A 14389-nucleotide genomic window follows, 5' to 3' on the forward strand; every position below is an offset into this window, starting at 1 on the left:
CATCTAATGCTGTCAGGTAAAGTCACAAAATTTGCCTGACCTCATGATGGCAGGACGTGTCATGCGGCACCGCATAGGTACGTAAGCGTTATTGCCAATGATAACTTCTTATATCTAAGATTAAGGTCCCCCTACACTGAAGAAGTGTGCTGCGACTATTGGGTGAGGCTCTGTAGAGGTTGTCGTTACCAGCATAATGAAGACATTGATATGTTGCTGTACCAGGCAATAAAGGCACCATTGATGAAGTACACAGGAGCACAGAGGCCAAGCAGAATGCAGTGGCAGGCTACCGGTTGCAACGGAATGACAAAACCGCAGGTCTTGACGCCCACTTTTCACCAATGAAATGAGGATTCAGCCACATCCTGAGGTGAGTTTTCCTTTTGTTCATTCAGTAGTAGAAGAGATGCAGTGACCACCGGCACCTCACTACAACTACTACAATGGCCACCACTTCCTCGAATCCCCATCCCATTCCACAGTCCATTGAAAACCCAGAGTTCAACAGCAGTCCTCAAAAGTGTGATCCAATCAGACACGCACAAAGGTCAGCTAAGGGATCGCTTTGCTGTGCTGATCCTCCTGATTGGATGCGTGGAACAAAGAGGAGGGACACAGTTCCTGATGACAGGAGACTTTAAAAGAATACTTACAAATGGTCCCCAGTGCTCATTTCATATATGTGATTTATTTGAGGCTTGATGTGATAAGGGAACATTTGCAGTAAAGTGTTAATCCAACACCAGATGCGTGATACTTGGCAAGACCACCACTGTACTCATATAATACTGGTTCTATATTACATGATCCATAAAAAGAGTCAAGACTTTATTTTATGTATTTATTACACTTCATATCAGCACAAAATTTCACACTTAGTGTAATTCTTCATTAGATTTATCGGTGGCGAACTAGGGGTCAGGCAGATTGCAAACTCTCGATTTACAATTGGCAACCACTGTTGGTGACCTTCTTCTTAATATATATGGGCATTACATTTTCTGCCTACAACAAGGAACAGAACAAATGACACAAGTTCAACAAGTGAGAGAAACTGAGACTCAGAGAGAAACAAATGCAGTACTTAAATCATCCACCCAGTCTTCATGAAGAACAGATGTGCTTCCGGAGTCATGAACTTCTAGGGAGATGTGGCATATCAGCTTCTTTTGTGTTAGGCATTTACTGCAAGAAATCATTGGAAAACACAAATAAGTTGTTGAAGTGTGAGAAGACTTGTCCATCACTGAAAATGTACTCAGGTTTTGTGATACGTAATGAATAAGTACAATTCAAATTTAACTTGATGACTAATTACATATTATTTGATCATTCTAAAATATCAATGAATTTTACTATTTTTATAAATAGTCGAGCCCAGCTCCATGATAGAGTTGGTCAGCAGCACGTTGAGGTCATTTAGAACCCGGCAGTCTGTGCATGGAGGCTGCTGGGGCTGCAGAGGTGCCGTCTCCACCCATGCCACCTATTATTAGATGTAACTGTTGCAGCAGAATTCTTTTTTGCTTCTAACAAATAAGCCCCCAAGTAGAGATGTATTTCCATGACATGCGGGGTGTTTGCCCCCAGACATGGAGACCACTGTTGTTTTTCCCTGTCCTGTTTCGCCGTGTCTCCCATGGTAGACACAGGCAGGGCAGATCTGCTTCGGGAGGTCCTTAACAGAGTGGGGCACATTTATAAGCCCCTTGCGCTGCTAGTGCATCACTTTTTGTGACGCACCGTGGTGCATTTTGCTGCCCATATTTACAAGGAAGCGCAAAGTCACACCGCGTGGCTTTTCGCTTGCTTCTAAAAACAGCCCTTTTTCACTCAGCACTTTCCGTGAAAGGGGCATGCATGGGTGTTGCTGTGGGTGCTCCCACGCAACACCTATGGCGTCTGCCACATTCTAAGATTTACAACCTTTCATAAACCTGGGAATGCAGCTGAATGCAGCGCCTCCCCAGGGGAGGCGTAGGGAGGCTCAACGAGGAGAAATGTTTTCATTTCTTCTCGTTCTTTCCTCTTTCTCATGATTGTTTTTGTGCAGGAAGTGCACTGCACGCTGCCTCTTCATAACGTGCTGTGTGTCTTTGGCCTAAACATGCACGGTCCCTCCTCTTCTCCCGGAGAGGCATGGACCGTGTATAAATATGGATCATATTGTTCTGTAAAGCGTGGCGTTGCAACACAGCACGTGCACCAAACAATGCTTCTCTGTATCCGACAAAATCGTTTACAAGCATATGATTTTGCTTTAAATACACAGACTCTCCTCTTTCCCCAGAGGGTTCGTTTAATAACATGGATCTCTTTGTGCTATAAGCAGCGATTTCGGCATTTATTTAGCACATCCATCATTCGGCGCTACACTGTAGCCCACCCAACCATGCACAAGCTCGGACTACAAAGGACCACACGATTACGCTATTAACCAAAAAAAACTACAAAAGCGCATTCTTTCTTCCATTTCCATTCTCTCCCACAGCAGCACTAATACCGGCCACAAACACTCAACATACTTTATGCTATTCACACCAGCAACTAATCGCGTGCATCTGGCAAACATGAACGGGTATTTACATACATACATGTGGGCCATACAGCCTAGGCCCACATCGACAAAATTCCGATGCAGGCTGCAACAGGTTTGAAAACTGGTCGCAGATCTTGATGAAGTAAGTGGGGATGCCGGGGGGAGGGGGTTCCCTATTACATGCTTTGTTTGTCTTGTTTTTACCCACAACAGGAATAAACCGCTATAGGAACCATCCTCTTACATACATGATATAGCGCACCTTAGCGAGTACATCACATATCTGGTCTTAACACTCACCTAGACCATCACCTTTTAACTTCCACTCACATAAGGTCCTGAAGAAAGACGGTTTTAATTTAAGGCACTGGCTGAAACATGTTGACCACATAGGATATGAGAGTTTTTGATCACCTCCAATCATATCCACCGCCTTGTTTTTAATACTGCCTAAGGTCCACTATTAAAATAGTTCTTTGGATACTTGGGACCCTAAGGACAAACTTTTAACCCACACTCTTCACATCAGCACTGCACACTCATTTAACAAACACGCTCCGCTGTAGTCAGGCGTCGCAGCACACCCAAGGTACACTCGGTGCCTAGGGTGGGATCTGATGATGAAGCATGAGACCAACTAGGTTGGTGTGTGAGGGTCTTTATAAAAAACAAATGTTTTTTCCTGACTATTAACAAACACTAGCAGCTTCTTTAGTAGCTAATTCTTATTGATTTATGCAATTTATTAATTGCTTTTTATTAATTGGCATTAGAGCTCCATGACACATGTCCCTACTACCAGAGGTGAGGCTATTTATCAATTGGCACTAGTGCCCTTTGACACTTGTCACTAGTACCAAAGTTAGATGGTGGAAGACGAGGCTATTTTTAATTGGCATTATTGCTCTTTGACACAAGTCGCTACTACCAGAGTTAATAGTGGGAGACAAGGCTATTTAATAATTGGCACTAGAGTGCTTTGTTTTGGGCATCATCAGGAGATGTGAGAGTGTCTGCAGTGGCCACATCTGTACCTGAAAGTGTATTTGAATCCCACACACTGACTTCAGGATTGAGTGGAAAAATATTTTAGACCTTTCATGAATTTAAGAATGTCATTTTTATGAAGAAACTGTATAGGTGTATGTTAACCCTTTTGTGCTGCTACCACACCAAACTCAAGCACTTACCGAGTAGTGCTCATTGGTCAGACCTCGTCAAGCTTCCATATGCTGACCTTGAATACTGACTATTTAAGGTCAATTTGTACTTGCAGATTATATTTTCTCTGCGCCTGCTCCCCTAATTATTAAGTCTTGCTCTCTGATCTAAATTGCACAACCTTGCACAAATTGACATCACATGTGAAAGCCAAGGTAGGACTTATGCAATTTAAGGTACGAGGTATTAGAACTTTTTTTATGCATTGGTGGACATGTGAGTGTCTCAGCCTTCCAGTGCACCAGGATCACACACTTACATCCATTCTATGTATAATTTGTATAAATATCTTCCATTGACTCTTTAGGCAAGAAAGGCACTTTCATGATCCCTGTGGTTAATGGGTTGACTAGAGGGCTATTATGTGGTCTTTGTATACGCTTTAATGTTGACAGTGAATTGGGTATCTCTAAGCATGCGGTACAGGCTAACTCCAACCACAGAAAACTAGAGCACATGCCTTGGTGCCTCACAGACCTCTGACACTTCTTCTCAGATAAGAACAAACACCTCCCTGCTGAGCCTCAGTGATGAAGAGCCAGTGGGCCACTTTATAGCAGATAAACTTACCGAAGGTGTAGGTGGCCTGGAAACCCATCATGTTCACTGAATCATCACTGTGGAACTGTAGCCAAAGGGAGGTCCCAGTGGACTTCACTGGTGGAACTAGATTGGATCCGCAATATTTGCCAATAAGCGGGGAGGTGGTCGTGACACCATCGAAAATAGACAAGGAGTCATAGGAGCACCTTGAATTACGTTCAATGGCAAAAGATGTGAATGTCAATGAGACCTGCAGGGTGTAAAAGAAGTATATGTTAGTCCTTAAATAATACCTCTGTCATGCCAGAAGGAGGTAGTGTTTCATAAGATAGAAAACTATGTGACAGTCGTTTCTGACCACCTCTATCATGCCAGTAGGGGACAGTGTGAGATAAGAAAAGAGAAATGTGTGTAGGACCTTATTTCCCATCACTGTACTGCCAGTAGGAGGCAGTGGGACATAAGGAAGAAGAAGTATGCTCTGCCCCATATTTACCATCACTATACCACCAGCAGGGGGGTTCTTGAACTCTTATATATACAGTTCAGTGCCTAGACACCTTCACCCAAAAGCGACATATAATCACCTGAGTGGAATGGCAAACTAGGTCAATTTTTAAAAATGGCTCTGATTCCCTGTTCTGGAAAATCATGATGCCATACTGACATCTCTGTCAGAAAACCTAAGAGGTTCTTCATGATTCCAGGGCCTACTAGGCTCTCATTATTATCAGTACTAGAATGACATTGGGTAGCTCCTGCACTTACCTTGTATCCAGCTGGAGCCATGATGTAGTAGCCGCAGTCCATGTTGGATTGGTAAAGGTTGGGGAAGTAAGGGGATGAGACGGTGCCAGGCGTGCTGGTGAAATATCCGCCACAATTTACTGTCAACAGAAGTAAAAATCAACTTATGTGCTCCACAGCATAGAGTACTGGTCACCAGAATACAAAGTCCACACACACAAAACACAGAATAGCTCAGCTTCAGCTCTTCAACAACAACTGTCAGCCATACCGGAGCCCGGAGTAGGATTCTGCCTGAGGCCCCCTGCACGCTGTTTGCACCTCAGATCACATGGCCCCAAAATAGTGGTACATGAAAAGTAATTGAAGATATTAGTGCACATCTGGAAATCAGCTGCGTAATGTCATGTGGTCCCAGTCAGAATGTACACATTTTCTGTCAGGATAGTGAATAATAGAGCTCATGTCAAGGGAGTATTTCTGCCACTAGAGGAGTCCCACTATCAGACAGCCTTATCGGTACTCTCCCACATCACTAACCATATGTGTTCCCATGTATTTTGTGCAAAGGGCGATCTTTGCCAACCCTGATCACCACTGGGCAAGATTCCACAGGCAGAGAAATCAGAAACAAAACACTGCTAATCCATGTACCACCCCCAGCTCCTTTTCCAGAGTCAAGGGGATTATGTTACTGTACTGGGCCCACAACATGTCCTTGAATTCTATGGTGAGACCTCTATTGATTCTGAGAAACAAGCACTTCCTGCAGTAAACTTTATGCCAACATGCCCAGATATCCTGGGAGCACAGCTTACTGGGTCCCAACAAGAGGCCCTTGCTTCCTCCTTCCCTGTCTGAGAGTGGCCTGACATCAAGGACCATATCATTGCTGTAGGAGGTGTTTGCGGCCTCCCACTCCTGACTGAGAGCGCCCAACACCAAGGACCCTACCATTGCCATAGGAGGCCTCTGCAACCTACCTCTCTCCTCTGACTCAGAGCACCCAACACTAAGGAGTGTACCAGTGCTGTAGGAACCCTTGTCATTCCACCTCCTCTGCCTGAGAGCGCAAGACACCAAGGGCTGTACCATACAACCCACTCCCTTTTTGAGAGCGCCCTGACACCAAGGACCATACTATTGCTGTAGGAGGGCTTTGTGACATCCCTCCCCCAACTGAGAAGGCCCTGACACCAAGGACCATACCATTGCTGTAGGAGGACTTTGTGACCTCCTTCTCCTTTCTGAGAGTGCCCCTACTCCAAGGACCATTCCATGCTTTAGGAAGCCTTTAGAACCCACTCCCTTAACTGAGAGCGGCCTGATTCCAAGGACCGTACCATTGCTGTAGGAGGACTCTGTGACCTCCTTCCTCTTTCTGAGAGCACCTAGACACCAATGATTGTACCATTGCTATCGGAGGCCTTTACAACCGACTCCCTTAACTGAGAGCGGCCTGACACCAAGAACTGTACCATTGCTGTAGGAGAACTTTGAAATCTTCCTTGCCTGACTGAGTCCCCACTGACACCGAGGACCATACCAATGCTGTAGGAGGCCTTGCCACCCTACCTCCTCTGTCTGTGAGAGCGTCACACCAAGGGCCCTATCATTGCTGTAGAAGGCCTTTACAACTCACTCCCTCGACTAAGAGTGATCTGCCACCAAGGACCTTAGTATTGCTGTAGAAGTCCTTGCTTCGTCCCTCCCTTTTCAGAGACCGCCAGCCACCAAGGACTGTACCATTGCCATAGGAGGCCTTTGCAACCTCCCTTCCTTGACTGAGAGTGTCCCCGACACAAAGAACCATACACGTGCTGTAAGAAGCCTCTGTATTCCTCCTCCCTGTATGAGAGCAGCCTGAAATAAAGGACCATACTATTGCTGTATGAGGCCTTTGAGCCCTCCCTCCGCTGTCTGAGAGCACCCTGACATCAAAGACCATACCATTGCTGTAGGGGGCCTCTGCATTCCTTCTCCAAGTCTGACAGCAGTAACCTGACACCAAGGACTGTACCATTGCTGTAGGACTCCTCTGAGTCCTCCTCCCTATCTGAGGAAGCCTGTCACCAAGGATCGTACCATTGCTGTAGGAGGCCTGGAACCCACTGGCAGTGATGGAGCCGTCCGTCACAAACTCCAGCAGCATTTCATTTCCGGAAGAGGTGACTGGCTGGGGCTGTGTGGTGCCACACGCGTTGCTGAGTAATACTGGGGCTGCCTTATTGTTGCCATCATAAATTTTGAGGTAGTCAGAGGCACAGTTTGGGGATGATTGGAGATTGAAGGCATTAAACTGCAGAAGAACCTGAGAAGAAAGAGCAGTAAATTAGACATACAATTTCTAGAGTGTCTAGAACTTTCTAGCCTTCATCAGTTTTTGAAAGATATCCCAGACTAGACTCTGCCAGTGATTTCGCTTTAACTCTCAGAAAATACCTGCGTTCCTTTACCTTGACTCTTTAATTTAGTGACTGCTTCTGTTTATACCCTCCTTCACCACCTTCCCTCCACTTCTGTTGTGTGTTCAAAGAGACATGACACCCTTATGTTGTCCCTGCACCTCCTGTCTTCTCTCAAGGTGCCTCTACTTGGAACCAAACCTCTGCTGAAGCTCCGATATGCGATGTGAAGCAGTTACACAGAAGGGGCCATATTTATGAAAATTGTGTGCTCGATGGTGCAAGGGGGCCTGTGTTGTAGGCAGCGTTGTTTTGTGCAGACAGGGGCGTCTTCCTGCACAAAAATAATCCTGAGAGATGTTTTCCTCTTTTTATGTGTGCTATGGAATGCAGCACACATAGAATGAGGAAAAAACAAAAAGGTACAGAGGTATTTGTCCTTGTTATGCCTTCCATGGGAAGGCGTAAGATTTTGGCACACTTCCAGGTTTAACAGTCCTATTAAATCTGGGAATGCGTCAACATCATTGGGAGTTGTGCGGGACCACCCACTGCAACATCCATGGAACGCCCACGCAGGGTAGAGTAAGGCATCACAGCAATTTGTGCTGCATTGCCGTATTCCAGATTTATGAAGCCAAATTGAGCCACGTAAATCTGCCGTAGAGGATTGTGTTGTGCATGTGCGATGTTGATTGTACAAGCATTGCACAAACCTCTCAGACCCCTGGAATCTTGATTGCCCATGCTAAGCTGCACCTCTCTCCCAAGACCACGTACTTAAAGGAGTAACTGAGAGATCTAAGCTGGTATAAGCTTCAAGACACTTAGTACAGTTGCCTCCTCATTGGGCTCATAGTGAAGGCCCTATACCTCTGGAACACTGCCTCTGGATTATCAATAACCTGGGTCCTACCTTTGAGTGAGCAGAAGACCAACGAAACAAAGAAGGCTGCCGCCCTTCAGATGAAATCTCATGCGGGATTTCCATATTGAGAAGGGAAGCTCCTGATTTGTGCAAGGGTTGTGTGTTAGAATATCGAGCAGAGAAATATCACGAATAAAAACATTGCAGCTAGAATCTCAACTATCGCAACATCCTGAGTATGTATAGCTAAGTATAGATAAGCTACTCTCCACATCACCTTACCTTGAAGCCATATATCTATATATTGTCTAGATAAATGTGAAATTAAGTATTGTATGTCTATACTTACCTACACATATATTGACCTTAACCATATTTAGGTAGCTGATGTTTTTGCTATGATTTTTTTGTAGCACTATATTCAAGTCTCAATATTCTTGTCCCATACACTCAGAGGATAATACCTGTCGCTGTGCACCCCAGTATTCTGTCCTGCTACACTGTTCATTAATAGATTTAGCCTTACATGTCCATATACTTTGGGGAACTCCACTGGGATTCCCTCTCACCTTTGTTTACTACTGCCATGTGGCATTTCTTTGAAGCCCAATTTGAACTTTATTAAAGTCTAACTTAGTTGCCCCATGCAGACCCACTCTTGAAGGTTTATTCCATCTACTCTGCTATAGCAGCACTACTGTAAGTTTCAACAATGCCTTCTGATTGGTTCTTCTTCGAAGCTCTTTGGTTATAGTGCTAACGTCGTTGGAGAGAACATTCCAAGGACAGATTCTTCTCCTCCACGCTGATGAACCACTCTAACCATAGTGACCTGCCTCAGCAGCTACCTCTGCCACCAATCAGTCAGGTCCTAACCCAGTGGACTACTCTAAGCTCCACCTCCAGACAGCTAGGACTCTTGCAACAGGAAAGCGAGACTGACTTCATTACCTTATCACTGTCAGAAGGCACTCTGATCAGGTAGACACAGTGGACGTTGTTAGGGTACAAGGAAGGGTTATTGGGTGACGACAGGCTGCCGGTTAGGTCTGTGAGAAGAGTGCTGCACAAATCTGAAACCAAATATAAAAATTAAATGTCTTGAAACTGCACAATGACCCTGACAAATAAAGCTTTAACAACTCCCAACCTGAATGTCTCAGTTATGTTCGCTGGTATTCAAGCAGGCATCTTGTACCTCCACCAAGAAGAAGTCCCTTGATCTAAGCAATGATCTCTGTGGCTGCTGCAGGTCTTCACAATGATATGGAAGCAGGCAAAAGATTATAAGTAGGTACCAAAAACTACACAAGGCACAATGAGATTCAACTCAAACTGCCTGGTGCAGATAAAATGGTCGTAGGGGGAGGATAGGTTTTCAGAGACATAGATAAAAAAGAAACTCTGAAAAAGCAAATTATTTTGCACCAAGAACAACATCTTTTTATTACTCCACTATCTCTGTACTTGTCTGTAGTGAGTTGTGTATTCAGATCAAAAGGAACACACATGGTGTATATAGCTATAAATCCACTTCACTACTAATGCAAACTCCATAACAAACAGGGTTTTTGCAGAACTTTAACATTAAAACCATCTGAGAAACACCAACATAAGAGGAACATGTTCCATTAAAAAGGAAATTTTTCTCTGATCTCATCAGGTTAAGAATGGTGGGATTCAGTCTGAGGATAAATTATGGCATTACTTCAGAAATTTAAAAATGGGATCCCACTAGTGGATAGATGGTAGGATCCCATCAGTGAATTGATACTGGGATCGCTACATGATATGTATTCCAAGGATGTCTTTTAAGGGAGAAGAATGTTGGCTTTCCAACAGGGTATGAATGCCAGGATAAAATCAGTAGATGAATGCTCGGATTCAAAAAAGGTCAATGACGGGGTCTCATTGGTGGCTGTAGGCAGGATGCTGTGAGCATATGAATGCTGGGATTCCATTGTGTGTCAGTTGTTCAATCAAATTAAGGCATCAGTAATGGGTCCTACTAGGAAATATGTCCTGGTATCTTCTCAGGAGGTCCGTAAGGATCCTGTCAGTAGACTAATACTGAAACCATAGCCAGAAATAAATAATTGGATCCTGTTTACATATGAATGCTGGGATCCAATTAGTAGCAAATTCCCGGATCCACTGAATCTATGCTGGGAGTTGAATACTGGGATCCAAAAGTAAATAAATGCTGGGACACCATCATGGAATGAACGCTGGCATCTCACTAGGGATGGATGCTAGGATCCAATAAGACAATAACTGCTGGAATCCAATCAGGGAATAAATGTCTGAAGCCAATCAGGGAATAACGGATGGAATCCAATCGAGGAATAAATAATGGGATCCAATCATGGAATAAATGCTGGAATCCAATCAGAAAATACATGCTGGAATCCAATCGGGGAATAAATGCTGGAATCAAATTAGGGAATAAATGTCTGGGATCCAATCAGGGAATAAATGCTGGAATCAAATTAGGGAATAAATTGTATAAACCAATTAGGGCATAAATGCTGCACTCCAATCAGAGGATAAAGGCTTGAATTCAATCAGGGGATTAATGCTCGGATCCAATCAGAGAATAATTGCGGAAATCCAATTGAGATAAATGTTGGGTTCTTATCAGGGGATCAACACTGGTATCCCATCAGGAGATAAATGCTGGCATCAAGTCATGTGATAAATGCTGTGGTCTAATCTGCAATCCCAACGAGGAACAAGTGCTGAGATTCTATCAGAGAATAAATGCTCGGATTACATCACGGGAATACAAAGGCTGTCATTCAGCCAGGGGATAAATGCTGGGATCTAATCAACCGATAAATTCTGAGATTTCATCCTATCAGCAGGAAGAACGGAGAGTGGCAATTGGAGTAGGTTTTAAGACTGAGCAGGGCAATAGCACAGTTTTAGTTGCCTGCCTTTGATAAAGTTGGCGAACCATCTTTATCTTGGCTGATACTGTTAGATGTATCAGTCACATTCCACACAGTAGACTATGAGCTACTGCTTGACCAGCTCAGAAAAGGCACTGTGTGGGATGAAGTGCTAAAATGATTCTGATAATTACCTGACAGGACATAGACAAAGTGTCAGGTCAGGACATCCAGGACAGCAGGGAGGAAAGTTGAATGTGGGGACCCCAGGGTTCACACTTTCTTCCCCTGTCTCTTGCTTTTCAAGCTAGTATTTGCTATCATCAGGGCCGGAGACCTGAATATATTGTGTATTTGCTTATGACATACTCATCTATCTGCATGTGTGGGGCCTGAACAACGGGTTATTTGCCCTTAAACAAGGTCTAAATTATGTGGCCATGTGGATGAATAAAAGTGGGCCCACGTTTAGTGGAGCACAAACTGAGATGCTCTGCTTAGGCACATGTCACAAACACCTGAATAAACTCGCTTTGCCCGCTGACTTAATTTGAGATCCCATGCACCTTCATTAAGAACTCTAACAGGTTGGGGGTCATCTGGGGAACAGAATTTGATGCTCACATCAGCAATGTACTGCTACAGGTTTATTCAGCTTAAGACAACTGCAACAGGCATTGCCCTACATCCAAAACAAATATCACAAAATCATGTCTGGTTCACTGACTGATTTAATCCTGGATTAAACAAATTCCTTCATGAGTGAGCATCCAAAAATCTAATTACTAAGATGCAACCTTTACAAGACATAGTGACATGTCTTGTTTTAAAACTAGGAATAGATTGTCATTTATCAGCAGGCTAGACTTCATTGGTACCCATACAAAAGCCCTATCCAAAAAGTCATCATCTTCAACACAGCATTCCTTGTTTTGAAGTCCAACATGGACACAGCACCAGACTGTCTGTTGGGTAAAACCACTAGACATCTTCCCTCCTGCAACTCAGGCTCTTATGGCGTATATCTTCTTCACATTGCAAGAACTGAACTTCAGTGGAAGGGAGACTGCAGATTCTTGCTGGTTGGTCCAAAGATTTTGAATGTAGTGCTAATAGATATTAAGAATAAACATTCTCTGCTTACCTTTAGGAAAGCCTTAAAACATCCATGTGTGTTCTTTTTTGGTGCACTTACATGTATATAGTATGTTATGCTATTTATTTAGAGATCCTGCCGCCTAAACACAATAATTTATGTCATACTGTGAGCTCTACAAATAAACAAACACAATGTCCCATGAAGGATGATTTTAGTTTAAATTGAACTGGAATCATTAAAACATAATATAACCAGCCAGAAGAAGGGCATGAATGCAAGGACTCAATGAATAGATTAATGCTCAGATCCTATAAAAGGTCAATGATGACATCTAATCGTTGTATGGAGCCAGGTTACTATGATCCTATGCATGCTGGGATTCCATTGTGTATCAGTCAAATTAAGGCATTAGTACTGAGAACCTATTAGGAAATATGTCCTGGTATCTTATCAGGAGATCATTAAGGATCCTGTCAGTAGACCAAAGCTGACATTGAAGCCAGAAATAAATAGTGGGATCCTATTTACATAACTAGGGGGCAGATTACGATGGCGGTTTTCCCGCATCCTCCGGGCCGGCGGAAGCCACGGCCGGCCCGGAGGATGCGGGAAAACCACTGCGGACTGAAAAAGACCCCCCGCCAGATTAGGATGGCTGGGGGATCGTTTTTCAGTCTGCAGCTTTTCCGCTGCGGTCGCCTTCCGACCACGGCGGAAAAGCTTTAACATGGCTGGCGGTGTCTATCAGACACCGCCAGCCATATTAGGATTTCTGACTTTCAATGCCTTTACACGGCGGCATGTCCGCCGTGCAAAGGCATACGGATTCTTGTTTGGGGGTCCGTTGCGGGTCCCCAGGGGTGAAGGGGGGGTGGGGGGTGCACATGGGGGGTACCTATGGTACCCCCCTGCATTTGCGTGCACAGAGCGGCAGGCACCGCGCGGTGCCTGCCGCTTTGTGCATGCAAATGCACAACTTTCATTTTTAACATTGTGGCGGGTGCTGCTTCAAGCAGCACCCGCCGCAATGTTAAAAATAGAGGATGTGACCGCCAGGGTGGCGGTCACATCCTAATTGCACAGGAGAGAACTCCACATGCCATGTGGAGGTTCCCTCCTACTCTATGGTGGCGGACGGACTCAGGTCCGTCCGCCATCATAATCGGCCCCTAGGTTGGGATCCGATTCGTAGTAAATTCCAGGATCCACTGAATCTATGCCGGGAGATTAATGCTGGGATCTCATAAGGGAAAAAATGTTGGAATACTCTCTTGAACTGAATACTGACATTGCACCAAGGATAAATGATGGGATCCAGTCAAGGGATAAATGCTGGATCCAGTCAGGGGATAAATGCTGGAATCCAATCAGGGGATACATTCTTAAATCCAATCAGGGAATACATGCTAGAATCTAATAAGGATATACATATTGGAATCCAAACAGTGGATAAAGGTTGGAATCCAAAGCTGTAGATAAATGCAGTTAGGGGATACATGTTGGAATCTAGTCCGGTGATACATTCAGGTATCGAATCAGGGGATAAATTCTGGAATCCAGATACATGCAGGAACCCATTGAGGCAATACAATTCCGGATTTTAGTGGCCAATAATTGCTGGTCCAATAAGTGATAAATGCTGGGATCCTATCAGGGGACAAATACTGGGATCTCATCAAGTGAATACATGCTGGCATCATGTTATATGATGAAGGCTAAGATCCACCCCAAAAAAAATCTGGGATCCCACTGGGGACAAGGGCTGTGATCCTAACAGAGGATTAATGCTGAAATCGCATCAGGATGAGACAAAAGGCTGGAATTCATGAAAGGGATTAATACTGGGATCTCATCGGGAGATAACTGTCGAGATTTCCTAACAGCAGGCAAAACAAAGAGGGACTATTGGTTGTATTTTTAGTACTCAGCAGGGCAATAAGACAGTGCTAGATTCATGACTTGGCTGATGATGGTGACATTTCTTTATATTGACTAATATTGTTAGATCTTTCTTCTTGACCAGCTCTGAACCATGCCTACTGTGTCAGATAAAGCTATAGAATAATTCTGATA

General features: G+C 44.2%; 1 protein-coding gene across 2 annotated transcripts in view; it reads right to left on the reverse strand.

The window, feature by feature from the left end:
• Positions 1–899: 899 nt before the first annotated feature.
• Positions 900–14389, reverse strand: part of LOC144826063 (embryonic protein UVS.2-like) — a 68076-nt gene continuing 54586 nt past the window's right edge. For both annotated transcript variants that reach the window (XM_078684372.1, XM_078684371.1), the window contains 5 exons: positions 9278–9399; positions 7139–7364; positions 5075–5193; positions 4334–4556; positions 900–1188 (listed from right to left, as the gene is read on the reverse strand). In XM_078684372.1, the coding sequence (XP_078540498.1) occupies positions 1178–1188; positions 4334–4556; positions 5075–5193; positions 7139–7364; positions 9278–9399 (701 nt within the window). In that variant the 3' untranslated portion in view covers positions 900–1177. The remainder of the gene's footprint in view (positions 1189–4333; positions 4557–5074; positions 5194–7138; positions 7365–9277; positions 9400–14389) is intronic.

Source organism: Lissotriton helveticus, chromosome 3_2, assembly GCF_964261635.1.
Source record: "Lissotriton helveticus chromosome 3_2, aLisHel1.1, whole genome shotgun sequence".
NCBI lineage: Eukaryota > Metazoa > Chordata > Amphibia > Caudata > Salamandridae > Lissotriton > Lissotriton helveticus.